At 49.0% G+C, this 20,996-nt stretch overlaps 1 protein-coding gene across 7 annotated transcripts in view; it reads left to right on the forward strand.

Moving 5' to 3' along the window:
* Positions 1–16,472, forward strand: part of LOC123992948 (centrosomal protein of 164 kDa-like) — a 29,502-nt gene extending 13,030 nt beyond the window's left edge. For 2 of the 7 annotated variants that reach the window (XM_046294610.1, XM_046294608.1), the window contains exons 7-28: positions 24–101; positions 381–485; positions 4,727–4,783; positions 4,893–4,970; positions 5,233–5,306; positions 5,643–6,083; positions 6,288–6,419; positions 6,982–7,177; positions 7,404–7,487; positions 7,642–7,764; positions 7,908–8,051; positions 8,143–8,226; positions 8,365–8,433; positions 8,507–8,766; positions 12,658–12,822; positions 13,032–13,230; positions 13,416–13,523; positions 14,413–14,527; positions 14,759–15,058; positions 15,224–15,296; positions 15,392–15,514; positions 15,605–16,472. In XM_046294610.1, the coding sequence (XP_046150566.1) occupies positions 24–101; positions 381–485; positions 4,727–4,783; positions 4,893–4,970; positions 5,233–5,306; positions 5,643–6,083; positions 6,288–6,419; positions 6,982–7,177; positions 7,404–7,487; positions 7,642–7,764; positions 7,908–8,051; positions 8,143–8,226; positions 8,365–8,433; positions 8,507–8,766; positions 12,658–12,822; positions 13,032–13,230; positions 13,416–13,523; positions 14,413–14,527; positions 14,759–15,058; positions 15,224–15,296; positions 15,392–15,514; positions 15,605–15,701 (3,105 nt within the window). In that variant the 3' untranslated portion in view covers positions 15,702–16,472. Of the gene's footprint in view, positions 1–23; positions 102–380; positions 486–1,286; positions 3,196–4,726; positions 4,784–4,892; positions 4,971–5,232; positions 5,307–5,642; positions 6,084–6,287; positions 6,420–6,981; positions 7,178–7,403; positions 7,488–7,641; positions 7,765–7,907; positions 8,052–8,142; positions 8,227–8,364; positions 8,434–8,506; positions 8,767–12,657; positions 12,823–13,031; positions 13,231–13,415; positions 13,524–14,412; positions 14,528–14,758; positions 15,059–15,223; positions 15,297–15,391; positions 15,515–15,604 lie in introns of all 7 variants that reach the window. The other 5 variants (XM_046294605.1, XM_046294607.1, XM_046294606.1 and 2 more) reach the window with 5 other exon arrangements.
* Positions 16,473–20,996: the final 4,524 nt, after the last annotated feature.

Raw genomic sequence — 20,996 nt, forward strand, 5'->3', positions numbered from 1 at the left:
TATTACTGTGATGCTGTTTGCAGAGTCCTCTTGGCTCGGCCAGACTGTTACAGAACTTGCACCTGGACTTGGATGCGTTGGGAGGAGGGCTGCAGTATGAGGTACACCCCCTTCTTCACCATGCACAACAACACAGCGCAAGAACATCAAATAGGGGTCATTCCACACTTATACCAGGACACATACCATGCTCATAAATTACATAGCACACCTACCACTCACCTTCAACTGTGAACCATTTCCCTGAAAATGTCTATTTTACAGCATAAACCCCTTAGGACTTTTCACCTACTTTCAACTCCATCAGTGATACCAGTGCAGACAGGTCCGTGTCATTATTACATTAGAAAACCTCTCTGTGTGTGTTGTGTTTCTAACAGGACAGCGAGGCCAGTGGAGTGGCCCCACCAGAGGAGAGGACAGAAGCAGAGCTACGGGACCTGGCCCTGTCTGGAGAGCACAGCCCTGAGCCCCCCCCTCAACAGGTAACATCAACACTACTGATGTGGCTCAATCTATTATGTCTCTCGCTGTCTCTTTCTCTCTTTTCATCCCACTGTCAATCCTGCCGTGTAACTTTCTAGTAGTTTAAACTACACACTTAGATATATTGAACCGTCTCAAACTCATGACTATGCTATCAGATCGCAAGATGCAGAACTTGATAGAACTGCTCTTGTGTACTAGATTGATTGCCTTGAACCAAAACCAACGCTTGAGGGATAGAAAGTGTAAGCTATCATTGGGAAACGATGTAGGCCTGTTCATTCATTGAGACATAAAATCTTTGTCATTTATCAACTCTCATAAGTGTGTGTGTGTGTGTGTGTGTGTGTGACTCTAAACATGTGTTTCGGTTCTTGTCTCGATCTCTTCCTGATTCTGTAGCTGCTGTGTCAGTGGGAGCTGTGCTATGGTCACGGCTGCCACTGTTTCTTTCTGTTGGTCCTCTTGTCCTCATACTGTCACTGTTATTGCTTTGCCGTCTGAGTCGTTCATTTGATCACCCCTCCCCTTTAGTCTTAGTTCTTTCTCTGTGTGTGTGTTTAACTGTGTACTTCCTCTGATTTTGTCACACTTCTCTGTGTTGTTTGTTGTTGTTGAGATGACTGTTCTCTTTCGATTACCTCTACCTATGGAATGCGTGAGTGGTTTGCATGCTACTCATGTCCCTGTGTCTTCTCCTTGTCACAATGTTTTGTCCCCCTACTTTCTTTTTGTGTTTGTCTATGCACGCCTTCCCTCTCTTTCTCTCCGGGTGCCACCATCCTCCTCTTCCAACCCAGGACTCCCTTCGTGGACGCCACCTCCCCTCCTGTCCACCACACGGAGGCAACAGGGACTGCCCCCCTACCCCAGACCCCCAGCACGCTAAAACTAGAGACAGTGGAGAGGAGGAGGAGGAAGATTATGAGGAGGGGTGGGGAGAGGATGGAGAGAGTGTGGTTGGGGAGGAAGGAGGCGAAGAGGAGAACCAGGGAGAAGAGGGACAAGCGAGTGAGAAGAAGAAAGGAGAGGAGGAGGAGGGAGGAGGAGGGCAAGGACGTTGGAGCTGAGGTCACTGAGGAGGTAGAGTGTGTAGAAAAGTTGGAGGAGGCAGAGGAGCAAAGTGATGAGGTCATAAAGAGGTGTGTAAAAAGTGAGGAAGAAGAGGGGACTGGTGACGTAGTTGAGAAAAGTGTGGAGAAAGTCAATACAAAGGAGGAAGAACAAGGAAGTGATGAAAAGATAGAGAGATATCTTGGAGATCAAGAAGAGAGGGATGAGGTAGTAGAGCAATGTGTTAAAAATGAAGAACTTGATAAACAGGTAGAAGAAAGAAATGAGCTGGTTGAGAGCGGTGTTAAAAGTGAGGGAGAACAAAAAGCAGAAGAGAGTGATGAGGGAGTTGACAGATGCAATACAAGTGAGGAAGAAGGAGAGGAAAAAGAGGGGGAACAGGAGGAAGAGAGTGATGAGGTAGTAGAGAGATATTTGAAAGAGATGGAAGGAGGCGATGAAGAGGAAAGTGAGATAGTGGGGGAGAGAGATTTGAAAAGCAAGCATGTGGAAAGGAAGGGAGAGACTGTCAGAGACAGTGTAGAGGGGAAGAAAGAGGAGGACGATGAGGCAAAGGGACATGAGGATAGTGATGAAGTGTTTGAGAGGTGGTTGAAAGAGGAGGAAGGCAAAGAGGAGGCTGAGGAGGGCGAGAGTGAGGTGGTAGAGAGATGTGTGAAAAGTGAAGAAGAGGTGGACGAGGAGGGTGAGAGTGAGGTGGTAGAGAGGTGTGTGAAAAGTGAGGAAGAGGAGGGTGAGAGTGATGTGGTAGAGAGGTATGTGAAAAGTGAGGAAGAGGTGGAAGAAGAGGGTAAAGAAGAGGGTGAGAGTGAGGTGTTGGAGAGGTGTGTGAAAAGTGAAGAAGAGGGTAAAGAGGAGGGTGAGAGTGAGGTGTTGGAGAGGTGTGTGAAAAGTGAAGAAGAGGTGGACGAGGAGGGTGAGAGTGAGGTGGTAGAGAGGTGTGTGAAAAGTGAGGAAGAGGAGGGTGAGAGTGAGGTGGTAGAGAGGTGTGTGAAAAGTGAAAAAGAGGAGGGTGAGAGTGGGGTGGTAGAGAGATGTGTCAAAAGTGAAGAAGAGGTGGACGAGGAGGGTGAGAGTGAGGTGGTAGAGAGGTGTGTGAAAAGTGAGGAAGAGGAGGGTGAGAGTGAGGTGGTAGAGAGGTGTGTGAAAAGTGAGGAAGAGGTGGAAGAAGAGGGTAAAGAGGAGGGTGAGAGTGAGGTGTTGGAGAGGTGTGTGAAAAGTGAAGAAGAGGGTAAAGAGGAGGGTGAGAGTGAGGTGTTGGAGAGGTGTGTGAAAAGTGAGGAAGTGGAGGAAAGTGACAAAGTCTTGGAGAGATGCTCGCCGAGTGAAAAACGAGCTAGTGAAGGAGTGGAGAGCAGTGAGGAGGAGGTGGAGGGGTACATCAAAAGCAAACGAAAAGAAAAGGAAGGAGACAAACTTGAAGAAGACAGTGATGAGGTGGTGGAAGAAGTGCAAGCCTCACCAAAAACATCCACAAGCTCAGACAAAGTAATCGAGAGATTTGAACCACAAACGGTCCAAGTTAGGTCACTGGGGCAGAAGAAGAAGATAGCGGACCTTAAACGAAGTGACAACATGGAGGTGTATGTGGGGGAGAAGAAGAATGTACCCAAACAAAGCCCTCTACCAGCAGAGGTAGGGGTTTGGTGTGCTTTGACCATGTCGTGGCCCCTGCCCTGTGTGCTCCCCCTCTGCATGCACCTCGCCCCTCTCTCAGTCAAAGGAGACACCAATCCACTCCCTGAGGGGCTGTGTGTGTCCCAAGTCCCAACCCTGGTGAATCCAGCCCCCCATGGTCTCCCTCGCACATCACATTGGTGTCTTTGGTCTTTACACACATTTTTGCCCGTCCAGTAAACCTCCAGCCATTGGGCTTCTAACACTTCAGCCCCTGAGGACTGGATTGGAATATTCTGGTCCCCTTGTTGCCAGTTTTTCTCCATCCCTCTTCCTCCAGAGCTGAGCACTGCAGTCCCACCCTGTCAGCCAGCCCCATAGGCAGTCCCATCCTCTTCTCCAGCCCCAAAGGCAGCCCTATCCTCTCAGACAAATATCTTGGCAGGCATATCATCTCAGACAAACCTCTAGGCAGCCCTATCCTTTCAGCCATACCCAAGGCAGCCCCATCCTCTGTCAGCCTCCTAGCCAGCCCTATCGTCTCAAACAACCCACTTTGTGGCGGCCCCATCCTCTAAGTCTACCACCAAGGCACTCTAATCCTTTCATCTAGCCCCCAACCTTCTCTGGCAGCCCCACCCCCTCTGACAGCCCCCAAGGCAGCCCCACCCTCTCAGACAGCACCCCTACCCTCTCAGACAGCCCCCAAGGCAGCCCTGTCCTCTCATTCCAAACTTGCAGTACTGTAGCCTTTGTTTCTCTGTCTCTACTACTTGCTTGACCAGCCATGTGTTTGCGTGGTATGGGTATTTTGTCTGACTCTTTGACGCTTGTCTTCCCAAGCTTTGCTCATCAAGCCATGGGATGGCTGCTCTGTGCTGTTGACTAGTGTATTGTCCCTTTGCTGCTGTACTTGCTTTGCCCTACTATGAGAGCCTTCATAGTTGCTGTGTGTCCTCCTGTGTGACTGGGTGTGTATTGCTGAGAATGGCAGCATACATGTCTGTCTGTCTGTCCTGTCTGTCCTGTCTGTCCTGTCTGTCCTGTCTGTCTGTCTGTCTGTCTGTCTGTCTGTCTGTCTGTCTGTCTGTCTGTCTGTCTGTCTGTCTGTCTGTCTGTCTGTCTGTCTGTCTGTCTGTCTGTCTGTCTGTCTGTCTGTCTGTCTGTCTGTCTGTCTGTCTGTCTGTCTGTCTGTCTGTCTGTCTGTCTGTCTGTCTGTCTGTCTGTCTGTCTGTCTGTCTGTCTGTCTGTCTGTCTGTCTGTCTGTCTGTCTGTCTGTCTGTCTGTCTGTCTGTCTGTCTGTCTGTCTGTCTGTCTGTCTGTCTGTCTGTCTGTCTGTCTGTCTGTCTGTCTGTCTGTCTGTCTGTCTGTCTGTCTGTCTGTCTGTCTGTCTGTCTGTCTGTCTGTCTGTCTGTCTGTCTGTCTGTCTGTCTGTCTGTCTGTCTGTCTGTCTGTCTGTCTGTCTGTCTGTCTGTCTGTCTGTCTGTCTGTCGAGGTGATACGGTGGCACTATGCTTCCTGTCGGTGACTGAGTGTGTGTTTACATCAGCAGTCCGAGGCCAGCGAGCACATGGAGGTGGCCTCCTCCTCCACCAAGGACCTCAGGGTACTTTCTATGGCTTGACAACATGCTTTGTAATGTAACATTTAAACAGATATTATCAAGGGGTGTGTTTAGTAAACACTAATAGTGTTCTGTTCCATTTTCCCTTTAGTCTGGTTTTGGCTCCATGTTGTCAGAGAAAGTCCTGGACCTGAAGGATCTCTCCCCTGCTGTTAGTCCACTCTTGCAGGTACCACACTTACTCCTCCTCTTCCTCTCTTTTCTTTTTCTCACTCGCTCACCCCTCTTCATCCTGGCTCTCCTCTTCACCTCCTTCCCCCTCAGCTACAGTCTCTCCTTCCTCACTTGGATGTTCTCAGTCACAGTGGTTCTCTGTAGAGTCTGTAGGCACAGTTTGTACTGTTGTTTTATTTTGAGAGTAACACTCACATCATGCCACGTGGAGTTATATGTTAGCATTTGCTATTCATCTAAAAAAAAATATTCCGCAGGATGAAGAGGGCAAAGTGAAAGTCAGTGCGGCAGAGGAGAAGGAACGGAGGAAGAGGGCAGAAGCTGCAGAGAGGTTGGCAGACAAGACTTTCTGATTCTGATAAATGCCCATACTTCAGTAGAATGTCCTCTCTGAATTTGAAACACACATTGTGATACAAGCCTATTGTCACTGTCACTGCTGCAGTAGTATGTCTCTCGTACAGATCTGCAGTCTAGAGCTGAGCCAAATCATTTATCTGACTTCCCTCCCTCGCTGTCTCTTTATCCCTCCCCTCCCTCCCTCCCCTCCCTCCCTCCCTCCCTCCCTCCCTCCCTCCCTCCCTCCCTCCCTCCCTCCCTCCCTCCCTCCCTCCCTCCCTCCCTCCCTCCCTCCCTCCCTCCCTCCCTCCCGGCCTCCACTCTGCAGGCGTCTTCAAGCTGCAGGCAGAGAGGATCCAGCAATGGAGGACAGGCACCCCAGCCAGTCCAGTGAATCCCAACAGGACGCAGGATCCTCCCATTCTGAGCCGGAGCCCCGGCCGCGGGCTGAGGGGGTTAGCACCAGCGCCAGCCTAGGGGTGCCGGGGGTTCAGGGGGTCAAGCGGCCTGACACCTCCAGAGGACGCCTAGTTAGGAGCCCTCACAACCACTACAAGGAGGAAGCCCCCAGACAGGGGGCGGACAACAGAAGGGCCCAGGAGGAGGAGAGGGACAAGGAGAGGAGGGAGACTGAGAGGGAGATAGAGGAGGAGAAGGAGCATGCGCTGCGTGAGAGGCTGGAGAAGGTGCGCCTACTTCAGGAGGAGCTGAGGCGGGAGGAGGAAGAGGAGGAACAGAGGCTGAAGGAGGAGAGCGAAGAGAGGGTCAGGTAGGCATCCAAGCAGCAGGCCACAGAGTGGTCAACCTCCCTCAATCTCCACTAATGTCCACTTTTATACTAGTATTTGTGAGCTGTGATGCTCCCTGTGGTAGTGAGAGGATATGACTCAGCGTTGATGCTTAGTGCTGTGTGACAGTGCTGCTTATCTCACCCGCTGCTATTTGTGTGTTCTGGTCCTGACCGGTCTTCCAGGAGCCTGAGGGAGAGGCTCCAGAGTAAGGGGAGGGAAGAGGAGAACAGACTGAGTGTGGAGTCTGAAAGCAGGCTACTGGAGATAAGGGAAATGGCCCGGAGGGAGAGAGAGAACCAGCAACGCAACGTTAGGTGACTCATCTCATGTCTCTCTACAATTCATCCATCTGCTTAAGCACACACACACACACACACACACACACACACACACACACACACACACACACACACACACACACACACACACACACACACACACACACACACACACACACACACACACACACACACACACACACACACACACACACACACACACACACACACACACACACACACACACACTCATCCAAGACAGGAGGTTCTTTCAAATCTTCCACATGTAGCACTTTCTCCCGTCCAGCAGTAGAGGGCGGTGCCTCGCTATCCTTCTCCTCCTTCCTCGCCTGACAGCTATCGCCCTGGAGTGCTCCAGTGACCCTTAGATCACACGCCCAGCGACCATAGCCTTATGAATATGACACTACTTCACATAACTATTCTGTGCTAAGGCAATACATTCTTACTACACATACAGTAGGTATACCATACCGCTTGGCCACTGGAGAAAAACAATACCCCAAAAATATTTGAGCTAGGAAATGATTGTGTGTGCGTGCTTGCTACGTTCGCGTGTGTTTGTTGTTTTTATCAGGGAGGAGGGCGAGGTGATGCTGAGGCAGCTGCGTGCCACCCTGGAGGCGGAGAGAGAGGCGGAGCGAGAGAGGATAGAGGCCCAGAGGAGGCGGGACCTACAGCGACTGAGGGAGGAGTCAGAGGAGGAGCTACATGCGGAGAAGCGGAGACTGCTTGGGGAGCGGGAGGAGCAACTTGACTCCCTCAAACAGGAGGTGGGGAAAGGGGAGGTGGGAGGGGGAGGTGGGGGTCGGAGAAGGGAGGGGTGGAGGTATAGGAGAAGGGCCTTCCAATACACACGTGTACTTGAAACAACTGAATGTGTACTGTCTGGACTCATGTGTTTGGGTTTTTGTGTGGGGAATGCGTGGAGGGAGTCTAGGATAGTGTGGTGTGTGTGTCACACTGATGATGGTTGAAGACAGTGTGTTGTTGTCTTAGGGGAGAAGCAGTGCCAGTGAGAGGCGGAGGGAGTTGAAGAGCCGTCGTAGCCCAGAGCAACATCTAGCAGAGTACCAAAAAGAGGTGATAGAGAACACACACACACTACTTCCCACCTTTGGTACACAAACTTTTAGCCCCTCATCTCACTGACGACATATTACCATAACAGTGTCAGTCTAAACCCTATAAAGTGTTGTGACATTATGTATCCCTCCCACTCACTGTCTTGGTCCAGTTGGGAGACGTGCTCCAGGAAGTGAGGGAGGAAGTGCAGCGTGACCACGGCAGGAAGCTGGAGCAGCTCAAAGACGACCACCGCAAAGAACTCAACTCAATCAGAGACAATTATCTGGACCAGGTGAGACACAGTTCAAGGGTCACAGCTTCTTGTAACAGGCCTGCTGCTAACTCATTATCTATTTGTGTCTGTGTGTGTGTCTGTTTGTGTGTGTGTCTGTGCGTCTGGATGTGTCTGCATGTGTGTGTGCGTTTGTCCTCCAGGAGGCTGTCCAAAGGGAGCAGTTGCTGTGTGCCCTGCAGGAGGAGAGAGATCGCCTGCTGGCCACCCACAGCGCCCAGCTGGAGAGACTCCGTACACAGCTAGACTCCCAGCTCTCCAAGACCCGCCAGACGCACACACGCAAGGTGAGGACAGAGAGACACACACGTGCGGCACGAACACACACACACACACACACATTCCATATCATCTCCAAACACCTATGTCATCCCTTAGGAGGCAGGGATTCAGGAGCTGGGGGACAAGCTGGAGCTGAGAGCCAGAGAACTGAAGACCCAGGAGGCAATACTGAAGACCCAGGTAGTCAATCAATCACTGTTGCACTGATATGTGTATTCATGACTACCTGGAAGATGTAGGGATGGCCTAGGCTATGGAATGGAATGAACTGTATGTGTGTGGTTGGGCGCTGTTGATTAAAGGAGATGCACCTTTCAGGCAGCGAATTTGAAGAAGAGGCGGCAGCAGCTTGGGGATGAAGAGGATGAGATAGACAGAGGAATAGAGGTGAGGATTCATCATCATCGTCACCACCTCTGTCTTCGTCATGCTGTAGATTTTAAGTCTGTGATGTTTTCAGGCTCTGCCTGGAGTCATGCAGGAGAGAGATGGACTGAGAGAGGATCTGGAGCGGGTGGAAGGACAGAGGGACAGGGCGAGGCAGGAGGCGGAGAGAGCGAGGGAGGAGAGGACCAAAGTGAGAGACGAGTTGGAGACAATTAGGGAGGAGAGGAACAAAGCGAAGGAGGAGAGCAGGAGGATGAAGGAGGAGCGGGACCGGTTAGAGAGCAAGGTGGAGCTGCTGCAGGAGCGCTGTGATCGGCTGTGCCGCAGAGTCAGGTACACACACACACACACACCTGTCCTGTTAGTTCGGGTCAACCTCCGTTCACTCCTGTTTTATTGTCAACTTGCAACTGACAGTAGCATGTCTTTCAGACTTAGTGGGAGACTTCATGTCTAGCTTGCCAGACTACTGAGCTATTTGTCAAGCGGTTGATCGAGTCATCAAATCAAATTGCATTAGTCACATGCGCCGAATACAACAGGTGTCGACCTTTCAGTGAAATGCTTACTTACAAGCCCTTAACCAACAATGCAGTTAAAAAAATATGAATAAAAATAAGAAATAAAAGGAACAAGTAATTAAAGAGCAGCAGTAAAATAACAATAGAGAGACTCTGTACCAGTACCCCCTGTATATAGTCAATGTGCGGGCACACCAGTTAGTCGAGGTAATTGAGGTAATATGCACATGGAGGTAGAGTTATTAAAGTGACTATGCATAGATAATAACAGAGTAGCAGCGGTGTAAAAGAGGGAGTGGGGGGGTGCAATGCAAATAGTCTGAGTAGCCACAGGAGTCTTATGGCTTGGGGGTAGAAGCTGTTTAGAAGCCTCTCGGACTTAGACTTGGATCTCCGGTACCGCTTGCCGTGCGGTTGCAGAGAGAATAGTCTATGACTAGGGTGGCTGGAGTCTTTGACACTTTTTAGGGCCTTCCTCTGACACCGCCTGGTATAGAGGTCCTGGATGGCAGGAAGCTTGGCCCCAGTGCTGTACTGGTCTGTACACACTACCCTCTGGCTTTCGGTCGGAGGCCGAGCAGTTGCCATACCAGGCAGTGATGCAACTCGTCAGGATGCTCTCGATGGTGCAGCTGTAAACCTTTTGAGGATCTGAGGACCCATGCCAAATCTTTTCAGTCTACTGAGGGGGAATACGTTTTGTAGTGCCCTCTTCATAAGTGTCTTGGTGTGCTTGGACCATGTTAGTTTGTTGGTGATGTGGACACCAAGGAACTTGAAGCTCTCAACCTGTTCCACGGCGGCCCCGTCGATGAGAATGGGGGCGTGCTCGGTCCTCCTTTTTCTGTAATCCACAATCATCTCCTTTGTCTTGATCATGTTGAGGGAGAGGTTGTTGTCCTTGCACCACATGGCCAGGTCTCTGACCTCCTCCCTATAGGCTTTCTCGTCATTGTCTGTGATCAGGCCTACCACTGTTGTGTCATTGGCAAACTTAATGATGGTGTTGGTGTCGTGCCTGGCCGTGCAGTCATGAGTGAACAGGGAGTACAGGAGGGGACTGAGCATACACCCCTGAGGGGCCCCTGTGTTGAGGATCAGTGTGGTGGGTGTTGTTACCTACCCTTACCACCTGGGGGCGGCCCGTCAGGAAATCCAGGATCCAGTTGCAGAGGGAGGTGTTTAGTCCCAGGAAGAGGTCGGCCGATTTCAAATTTTCATAGCAATCGGTAATCGGCATTTTTGGACGCTGATTACCGATTACATTGCATTCCATGAGGAAACTGCGTGGCAGGCTGACCACCTGTTACGCAAGTGCAGCAAGGAGCCAAGGTCAGTTGCTAGCTAGCTTTAAACTTATCTTATAAAAAAAAACAATCAATCTTCACATAATCACTAGTTAACTACACATGGTTGATGATATTACTAGGTTAACTAGCTTGTCCTGCATTGCATATAATCAATGCGGTGCCGGTTAATTCATCATCAAATAACAGCCTTCTTCGTCAAATCGGTGATGATTTAACAAAAGCACAATCGTTGCACGAATGTACAGTTGAAGTCGGAAGTTTACATACACCTTAGCCAAATACATTTAAACTCAGTTTAAATTCTGACATTTAATCCTAGTATAAATTCCCTACCTTGGGTCAGTTAGGATCACCACTTTATTTTAAGAATGTGAAATGTGAAATGTCAGAATAATAGTTGAGAGAATTATTTATTTCATCACATTCCCGTTGGGTCAGAAGTTTACATACACTCAATTAGTATTGTGTAGCATTTGCCTTTAAATTGTTTAACTTGGGTAAAATGTTTTGGGTAACCTTCGACAAGCTTCCCACAATAAGTTGGGTGAATGTTTGCCCATTCCTCCCGACAGAGCTGGTGTAACTGAGTCAGGTTTGTAGGCCTCCTTGCTCGCACACGCTTTTTTTAGTTCTGCCCACAACATTTCTATAGAATTGAGATTAGGGCTTTGTGATGGCGACTCCAATATCTTGACTTTGTTGTCCTTAAGCCATTTTGCCACAACTTTGAAAGTATGCTTGGGGTCACTGTCCATTTGGAAGACCCATTTGCGACCATGCTTTAACTTCCTGACTGATGTCTTGAGATGTTGCTTCAATATATCCACATCATTTTCCTTCCTCATAAGGCCATCTATTTTGAAGTGCACCAGTCCCTCTTGCAACAAAGCCCCCTCACAACAGGATGCTGCCACCCCCGTGCTTCACGGTTGAGATGGTGTTCTTCGGCTTGCAAGCCTCCCCCTTTTTCCTCCAAACACAATGATGGTCATTATGGCCAAACAGTTCTATTTGTGTTTCATCAGACCAGAGGACATTTCTCCAAAAAGTACAATCTTTGTACCCATTTGCAGTTGCAAAACTTAGTCTGTCTTTTTTATGGCGGTTTTGGAGCAGTGGCTTCTTCCTTGCTGAGCGGCCTTTTAGGTTATGTCAATATAGGACTTGTTTTACTGTGGATATAGATACTTTTGTACCTGTTTACACCAGCATCTTCACAATGTCCTTTGCTGTTGTTTTGGGATTGATTTTCACTTTTCGCACCAAAGTACGTTCATCTCTAGGAGACAGAACACATCTCCTTCCTGAGCTGTATGGCGGCTGCGTGGTCCCATGGTGTTTATACTTGTGTACTATTGTTTGTACAGATGAATGTGGTACCTTCAGGTGTTCGGAAATTGCTTCCAAGGATGAACCAGACTTGTGGAGGTCTATCGTTTTTTTCTGAATTCTTGGCTGTTTTCTTTCGATTTTCCCATTATTTCAAGCAAAGAGACACTGAGTTTGAATGTAGGCCTTGAAATACATCTACAGGTACACCTCCAATTGACTCAAATGATGTCAATTAGCCTATCAGAAGCTTCTAAAGCCATGTCATCGTTTTCTAGAATTTTCCAAGCTGTTTAAGGGCACAGTCAAGTTCGTGCATGTAAACTTCTGACCCACTGGAATTGTGATACAGGAAATATTAAGTGAAATAATTTTAAGTGTATAACTACACTTAAAACTTCTTAACTGGGAATATTGAAGAACTGGGAATATTGAAGAACTGGGAATATTGAAGAACTGGGAATATTGAAGAACTGGGAATATTGAAGAACTGGGAATATTGAAGAACTGGGAATATTGAACCACCAGCTTTCATATGTTCTGAGGAAGGAACTTAAACATTAGCTTTTTTACATGACACACAATTACAAATATATATATAAATAAATCTGCCGATTTAATCAGTATCAGTTTTTTTTTTGGTCCTCTAATAATCTGTATCGGCGTTGAAAAATCATAATCGGTCGACCTCTAGTCCCAGGGTCCTTAGCTTATTGATGAGCTTTGAGGTCACTATGTTGTTGAACTCTGAGCTGTAGTCAATGAACAGCATTCTCACATAGGTGCTCCTTTTGTCCAGGTGGGAAAGGGCAGTGTGGAGTGCAATAGAGATTGCATCATCTGTGGATCTGTTAGGGCGGTATGCAAATTGGAGTGGGTCTAGGGTTTCTGGGACAATGGTGTTGATGTGAGCCATGACCATCCTTTTCGAAACACTTCATGGCTACAGATGTGTTTGCTACGAGTCGGTAGTCATTTAGGCAGGTCACCTTAGTCCTACTGAAGGTTCAATGTTATTCCAATGTCAGTACTATTTCAGTTACTAACATGTGATTTTATTGCAGTGATTTGGAGCAGAGTGAGATCAAGAGGCCTACTACTAGACTGGACAGAACAGAGGAGGAGGAGGCGAGGAAGGAGGAGAAGGATAGCGAGGCACCGCCCTCTACTGCTGGACGGGAGAAAGTGCTACATGTGGAAGATTTGAAAGAACCTCCTGTCTTGGATGAGTATGTGTGTGTGTGTGTGTGTGTGTGTGTGTGTGTGTGTGTGTGTGTGTGTGTGTGTGTGTGTGTGTGTGTGTGTGTGTGTGTGTGTGTGTGTGTGTGTGTGTGTGTGTGTGTGTGTGTGTGTGTGTGTGTGAGAGCATACATGTTGCACCCTTCAATCCTGACTAACTTCTATGTGTGTGTGTGTGCTTCTCTCTTTCCTCTCCCAGCTTGCGTCAGTATATCTCCTCTGAGGGGCTGTCCCTGCAGAAAGCCCGGCGCTTCCTGGAGAAGGAGAGTGGTCGTCTGAGTGAGAGACAGGCAGCACTGCAGGCAGCTCAGGCCCAGTCCAGCTCCTCTCAGTACCCCAACACCACCAGCCACGCCCAGGCCACACAGGAGATGTACAGGAACCTGCAGCAGGTGCGTGTAAGTGTGACTCCCTTCCTTATCCCATATAGACTCCTACACCCGGCCCTAGTGCCCTTGTGTCGAACATTCATGAAGTGAGAGAGTATGCATGACCTCCGTGTGTAACTGTCCCTGGATCAGTTTTCTCTCTCTCTTTCCCCCACTCTCTGTCTCTCTCTTTCGTTTCCTCTTCTCTTCCTCAGGAGGCCAGTGACGTGGAGGAGTTGAGGGTGACTGTGAAGAGGGGGAACTCGCTGCTACGCAGGAAGGAGGAGAAACTGCAACAGCTAGAGAGCTCCGTAGCTGAAGAGGTGCCTTAGTAGTACACCATAACACGTTTATATACCACATATCCTGCCCCCTGTGCACCACCTGTACTACATACCATGCCCATAACGTTAGGCATACTGGAATAGCTAATAAACACACTGTACACTGAATGGACAAAACATTAAGAACACCTGCTCTTTCCATGACACAAACTGACCAAGTGAATCCAGGTGAAAGCTGTGATCCCTTATTGATGTCACTTGTTAAATCCTCTTCAATCTGTGTAGATGAAGGGGAGGAGACAGGTAAAGAAGGATTTTTAAGCCATTAGACAATTGAGACACGGATTGTGTATGTGTGTCATTCATGGGGTTGCTGGGCAAGGCAAAATATTTAGGTGCCTTTGAACAGGGTGTGGTAGTAAGGGCCGGGCGCACCGGTTTGAGTGTGCCAAGAACTGCATCGCTGCTGGATTTTTCACGCTCAACAATTTCCTGTGTGTATCAAGAATGGTCCACCACCCAAAGGACATCCCGCCAACATGACAGAACTGTGCGACGCACTGGAGTCAACATGGGCCAACATCCCTGGGAAACGTTTTCAGCACCTTGTAGAGTCCATGCCCTGACGAATTGAGGCTATTCTGAGGGCAAAAGGTGGTGCAACTCAATATTAGGAAGGTGTTCCTGATGTTTTGCAACGCTCACTGTATGTACGCGTTTACATTTTTAGGTAACATTTTGGTCATTTAGCAGACACTCCTATCCAGAGAAACTTAATTTATGGTAGTTAGGTAAGAAAATCGCATACCACAGTCATTGTAAGTTAAACTTTCAGCGAAGTCAATGATGGTAAAGAAAACGTGTGTTAGAGTTAATGGCAAGTACAAAAGTATGGAGTTTGTTTTTTCTCTTGCTTTATCTTGCCCAGGTCTCCCCCCATCACTACTATGATGACCAGGACAGACTGGTGACTGATAGGAAGGTGGCCTTTGATGTGACTGAATCGGATATGAGCAGCGTCAGCAATGGCCTTGATGGCCCTGGTGAGAGAGACAGACATACTGGAGTATTCATAGCAGGCCTGTACTCCTCTGCCAAATTATTATCATACTCTCTCTCCCTCTTTATTATTCCTCCTTTCCCTCCCCCCTTTCACCCACTCCTTCCTCTCTTTCACAGCTCATCCCTTGTTCTTCATGTGTTCTGACATTGCCTCCCTTTCTCTCTTGCGCTCTCTCTCCCTTTGTCTTTCCCTCTCTATCTCTCCTCTCCAGGTGAGGAGCCCACAGTGCCGGCTAAGGTGCAGCACTTAGCTGAGTCGCTCCAGCACATCTCTGGCCAGCTCAGCACAGTCCTGGGGGCCCTGGGCTCCCTGACTCAACGGCAGACCCCTTACCAGCCTCTCCCCCTACCCCTGCCCCTCTCCCAGCCCCGAACCCCCACCTCAATGCCTCTTTCACAGCTCTCCATGCCTCTGTCTGGGCCCTCCTGGGCGTGGGCCCCTCACAGCACCTCCATCCAGCCACTGGGTTCTGAGGACCTGCTCAACAGCCGCTGGGCCAAGCTCTTCCCTGGTACATCTCAGCCAAAGAGATTCAATATCATATATATTATATTAAATACGCGTTCTATTTAGTCCTGTGGACTGAAGAACTCTGTTCTGTGTAGTTTCAGGTAGGGTGAGGAGTTAGTTTATTGGTATAACAAGACTTCACTTCTCTTTGTCCCTTCTTCCATAGGGGCTCCTATTGAGTCCATAGCCACCAGTTCCCTGAGGACGCATACGCTTTATTCAGGGTACAGTCCTGCAAGGTAAATAGGGAAATGATTTGTTATAACCGTCACTCATCCCTTTCACAGTAGTCTGTCTTGAAGGAAGGTACTAAAGACATGTGTGTTTGTGTTAGCGAGCAGGCTCGAAGTCTGTCCTCCATGCAGCCTAAGTCGGTGGAGATGGATGGCCAGAGGCTACAGGGTCTGATCGACGGCAACAAGAGATGGCTGGAGACACGCAGGAAAGACCCCAGTGTGTATCCTTGTGTAAAAATGCTCACACATTACACAACTTTATAATGGAGCTTGGTTCAGTCTTGTAAATGTCCTTAACAGGTTTTCATCAGACCTCTGTTCACACGTTATCGGACCCCCCCAACTATGAGTGGACTGGTCCAGCTGAGCCTGGATGACAACAACCAGATTAAAGTGTACCATTACTAAAGGGGGGTGGTGGAGTTACATACGGAGCAAGGATCAACAAGCAGATAAAGATGTACTGTTAATGAAAAAGGGCTAAGGACAGGGGTGGGTTTTTAAAATTAACTTGGGAGTAATGCAGGGATCCCTCTAGCTCTGGTCCAGGGCGTTACTAGAGGAACCCCGTCGACTATGTGTGGACCAAAGGAACGCCCTGGACCAGAGCTAGGATTCCTCTACAACCAGGTTTACATATCAGATTACTGTAAGAAACATTTTTAAGACTTCTGTCTTCTGGTGAACTCCGCTTTAGCTGTGATTGTGTTTCAGTGGACTCATATTATTCCATTGGCCTGCAAGGGTGAATAGCTTGGGATTATGGAGACAATAGCCCCGTAGTCAACAAACCAGTTTGTTTCCCAATTTTTTGGCCTCTAGCTATTTAAATGTTTCAAAAGCAGATTGCATAGTTGTTACACATACAATAGGTGCTTCACTTTATTAGGAGAGACATCTCGAGGTTGGAGTGAGATACTGTTGATAGCTGACATAAGATCACTGTCATGGTATCAGGTTGTACAAGAGACGCATCACTCATTCCACTGTGTGAGAAGTTCAAGCCATACCATAATAACCACTACAAGGGCAAGACAATGACTTGTGAGGGATTCGCAGTCTTTATGAAATTCTGGTAAGAGGGACTCTTCCAGTGTTTTACTGTGCATAGACGTGTGACATTTTTACCATATTTTTTTATAAGAAACGTTTTAATAAATGTAAAGTGGTGTATATTCATAATGCCAAACTTTCATTCTTTTTCATGTTTCAGTATTTAATTTGTCTACGTTAAAATGTGATCACCAGCGTTGTATTCATTGGGACACCCAACAGAAAGTGTTGCAACTTAAATGAGAATTTCTTGGACAAGTTCAAATCAAATCAAATCAAATTTTATTTGTCACATACACATGGTTAGCAGATGTTAATGCGAGTGTAGCGAAATGCTTGTGCTTCTAGTTCCGACAATGCAGTGATAACCAACAAGTAATCTAACTAACAATTCCAAAACTACTGTCTTATACACAGTGTAAGGGGATAAGGAACATGTACATAAGGATATATGAATGAGTGATGGTACAGAGCAGCATACAGTAGATGGTATCGAGTACAGTATATACATATGAGATGAGTGTGTAGACAAAGTAAACAAAGTGGCATAGTTAAAGTGGCTAGTGATACATGTGTTACATAAGGATGCAGTCGATGTTGTAGAGTACAGTATATACATATGCATATGAGATGAATAATGTAGGGTAAGTAACATTATATAAGGTAGCATTGTTTAAAGTGGCTAGTGATATATTTACATTTACATTTAAGTCATTTAGCAGACGCTCTTATCCAGAGCGACTTACAAATTGGTGCATTCACCTTATGACATCCAGTGGAACAACCACTTTACAATAGTGCATCTAAATATTTTAAGGGGGGAGGGGGGTGAGAAGGATTACTTTATCCTATCCTAGGTATTCCTTAAAGAGGTGGGGTTTCAGGTGTCTCCGGAAGGTGGTGATTGACTCCGCTGTCCTGGCGTCGTGAGGGAGTTTGTTCCACCATTGGGGAGCCAGAGCAGCGAACAGTTTTGACTGAGCTGAGCGGGAACTGTACTTCCTCAGTGGTAGGGAGGCGAGCAGGCCAGAGGTGGATGAACGCAGTGCCCTTATTTGGGTGTAGGGCCTGATCAGAGCCTGGAGGTACTGAGGTGCCGTTCCCCTCACAGCTCCGTAGGCAAGCACCATGGTCTTGTAGCGGATGCGAGCTTCAACTGGAAGCCAGTGGAGAGAGCGGAGGAGCGGGGTGACGTGAGAGAACTTGGGAAGGTTGAACACTAGACGGGCTGCGGCGTTCTGGATGAGTTGTAGGGGTTTAATGGCACAGGCAGGGAGCCCAGCCAACAGCGAGTTGCAGTAATCCAGACGGGAGATGACAAGTGCCTGGATTAGGACCTGCGCCGCTTCCTGTGTGAGGCAGGGTCGTACTCTGCGGATGTTGTAGAGCATGAACCTACAGGAACGGGCCACCGCCTTGATGTTAGTTGAGAACGACAGTTTGTTGTCCAGGATCACGCCAAGGTTCTTAGCGCTCTGGGAGGAGGACACAATGGAGTTGTCAACCGTGATGGCGAGATCATGGAACGGGCAGTCCTTCCCGGGAGGAAGAGCAGCTCCGTCTTGCCGAAGTTCAGCTTGAGGTGGTGATCCGTCATCCACACTGATATGTCTGCCAGACATGCAGAGATGCGATTCGCCACCTGGTCATCAGAAGGGGAAAGGAGAAGATTAATTGTGTGTCGTCTGCATAGCAATGATAGGAGAGACCATGTGAGGTTATGACAGAGCCAAGTGACTTGGTGTATAGCGAGAATAGGAGAGGGCCTAGAACAGAGCCCTGGGGGACACCAGTGGTGAGAGCGCGTGGTGAGGAGACAGATTCTCGCCACGCCACCTGGTAGGAGCGACCTGTCAGGTAGGACGCAATCCAAGCGTGGGCCGCGCCGGAGATGCCCAACTCGGAGAGGGTGGAGAGGAGGATCTGATGGTTCACAGTATCGAAGGCAGCCGATAGGTCTAGAAGGATGAGAGCAGAGGAGAGAGAGTTAGCTTTAGCGGTGCGGAGCGCCTCCGTGATACAGAGAAGAGCAGTCTCAGTTGAATGACTAGTCTTGAAACCTGACTGATTTGGATCCAGAAGGTCATTCTGAGAGAGATAGCGGGAGAGCTGACCAAGGACGGCACGTTCAAGAGTTTTGGAGAGAAAAGAAAGAAGGGATACTGGTCTGTAGTTGTTGACATCGGAGGGATCGAGTGTAGGTTTTTTCAGAAGGGGTGCAACTCTCGCTCTCTTGAAGACGGAAGGGACGTAGCCAGCGGTCAGGGATAAGTTGATGAGCGAGGTGAGGTAAGGGAGAAGGTCTCCGGAAATGGTCTGGAGAAGAGAGGAGGGGATAGGGTCGAGCGGGCAGGTTGTTGGGCGGCCGGCCGTCACAAGACGCGAGATTTCATCTGGAGAGAGAGGGGAGAAAGAGGTCAGAGCACAGGGTAGGGCAGTGTGAGCAGAACCAGCGGTGTTGTTTGACTTAGCAAACGAGGATCGGATGTCGTCGATCTTCTTTTCAAAATGGTTGACGAAGTCATCTGTAGAGAGGGAGGAGGGGGGAGGGGGAGGAGGATTCAGGAGGGAGGAGAATGTGGCAAAGAGCTTCCTAGGGTTAGAGGCAGATGCTTGGAATTTAGAGTGGTAGAAAGTGGCTTTAGCAGCAGAGACAGAGGAGGAAAATGTAGAGAGGAGGGAGTGAAAGGATGCCAGGTCCGCAGGGAGGCGAGTTTTCCTCCATTTCCGCTCGGCCTTCCGGAGCCCTGTTCTGTGAGTTCGCATTGAGTCGTCAAGCCACGGAGCGGGAGGGGAGGACCGAGCCGGCCTGGAAGATAGGGGACATAGAGAGTCAAAGGATGCAGAAAGGGAGGAGAGGAGGGTTGAGGAGGCAGAATCAGGAGATAGGTTGGAGAAGGTTTGAGCAGAGGGAAGAGATGATAGGATGGAAGAGGAGAGAGTAGCGGGGGAGAGAGAGCGAAGGTTATTTACATCATTTCCATCAATTCCCATTATTAAAATGGCTGTAGTTGGGTCAGTGTCAATGACAGTGTGTTGGCAGCAGCCACTCAATGTTAGTGGTGGCTATTTAACAGTCTGATGGCCTTGAGATAGAAGCTGTTTTTCAGTCTCTCGGTCCCAGCTTTGATGCACCTGTACTGACCTCGCCTTCTGGATGATAGCGGGGTGAACAGGCAGTGGTTCGGGTGGTTGATGTCCTTGATGATCTTTATGGCCTTCCTGTAACAACGGGTGGTGTAGGTGTCCTGGAGGGCAGGTAGTTTGCCCCCGGTGATGCGTTGTGCAGTCCTCACTACCCTCTGGAGAGCCTTACGGTTGAGGGCGGAGCAGTTGCCGTACCAGGCGGTGATACAGCCCGCCAGGATGCTCTCGATTGTGCATCTGTAGAAGTTTGTGAGTGCTTTTGGTGACAAGCCGAATTTCTTCAGCCTCCTGAGGTTGAATAGGCGCTGCTGCGCCTTCTTCACGACGCTGTCAGTGTGAGTGGACCAATTCAGTTTGTCTGTGATGTGTATGCCGAGGAACTTAAAACTAGCTACCCTCTCCACTACTGTTCCATCGATGTGGATAGGGGGTGTTCCCTCTGCTGTTTCCTGAAGTCCACAATCATCTCCTTAGTTTTGTTGACGTTGAGTGTGAGGTTATTTTCCTGACACCACACTCCAAGGGCCCTCACCTCCTCCCTGTAGGCCGTCTCGTCGTTGTTGGTAATCAAGCCTACCACTGTTGTGTCGTCCGCAAACTTGATGATTGAGTTGGAGGCGTGCGTGGCCACGCAGTCGTGGGTGAACAGGGAGTACAGGAGAGGGCTCAGAACACACCCTTGTGGGGCCCCGTGTTGAGGATCAGCGGGGAGGAGATGTTGTTGCCTACCCTCACCACCTGGGGGCGGCCCGTCAGGAAGTCCAGTACCCAGTTGCACAGGGCGGGGTCGAGACCCAGGGTCTCGAGCTTGATGACGAGCTTGGAGGGTACTATGGTGTTGAATGCCGAGCTGTAGTCGATGAACAGCATTCTCACATAGGTATTCCTCTTGTCCAGGTGGGTTAGGGCAGTGTGCAGTGTGGTTGAGATTGCATCGTCTGTGGACCTATTTGGGCGGTAAGCAAATTGGAGTGGGTCTAGGGTGTCAGGTAGGGTGGAGGTGATATGGTCCTTGACTAGTCTCTCAAAGCACTTCATGATGACGGAAGTGAGTGCTACGGGCGGTAGTCGTTTAGCTCAGTTACCTTAGCTTTCTTGGGAACAGGAACAATGGTGGCCCTCTTGAAGCATGTGGGAACAGCAGACTGGTATAGGGATTGATTGAATATGTCCGTAAACACACCGGCCAGCTGGTCTGCGCATGCTCGGAGGGCGCGGCTGGGGATGCCGTCTGGGCCTGCAGCCTTGCGAGGGTTAACACGTTTAAATGTCTTACTCACCTCGGCTGCAGTGAAGGAGAGACTGCATGTTTCCGTTGCAGGCCGTGTCAGTGGCACTGTATTGTCCTCAAAGCGGGCAAAAAAGTTATTTAGTCTGCCTGGGAGCAAGACATCCTGGTCCGTGACTGGTAGTTCAGGTAGTCTCTCCATGATTGTCAGTAACTTTTGTTTCAGTGCCTAATGAACACAACCCAGGTCCTTAAATCTGGATTTCCTCTTCATC

The sequence above is a fragment of the Oncorhynchus gorbuscha genome, linkage group LG13 (genome assembly GCF_021184085.1).
Source record: "Oncorhynchus gorbuscha isolate QuinsamMale2020 ecotype Even-year linkage group LG13, OgorEven_v1.0, whole genome shotgun sequence".
Taxonomy (NCBI): Eukaryota; Metazoa; Chordata; class Actinopteri; order Salmoniformes; family Salmonidae; genus Oncorhynchus; species Oncorhynchus gorbuscha.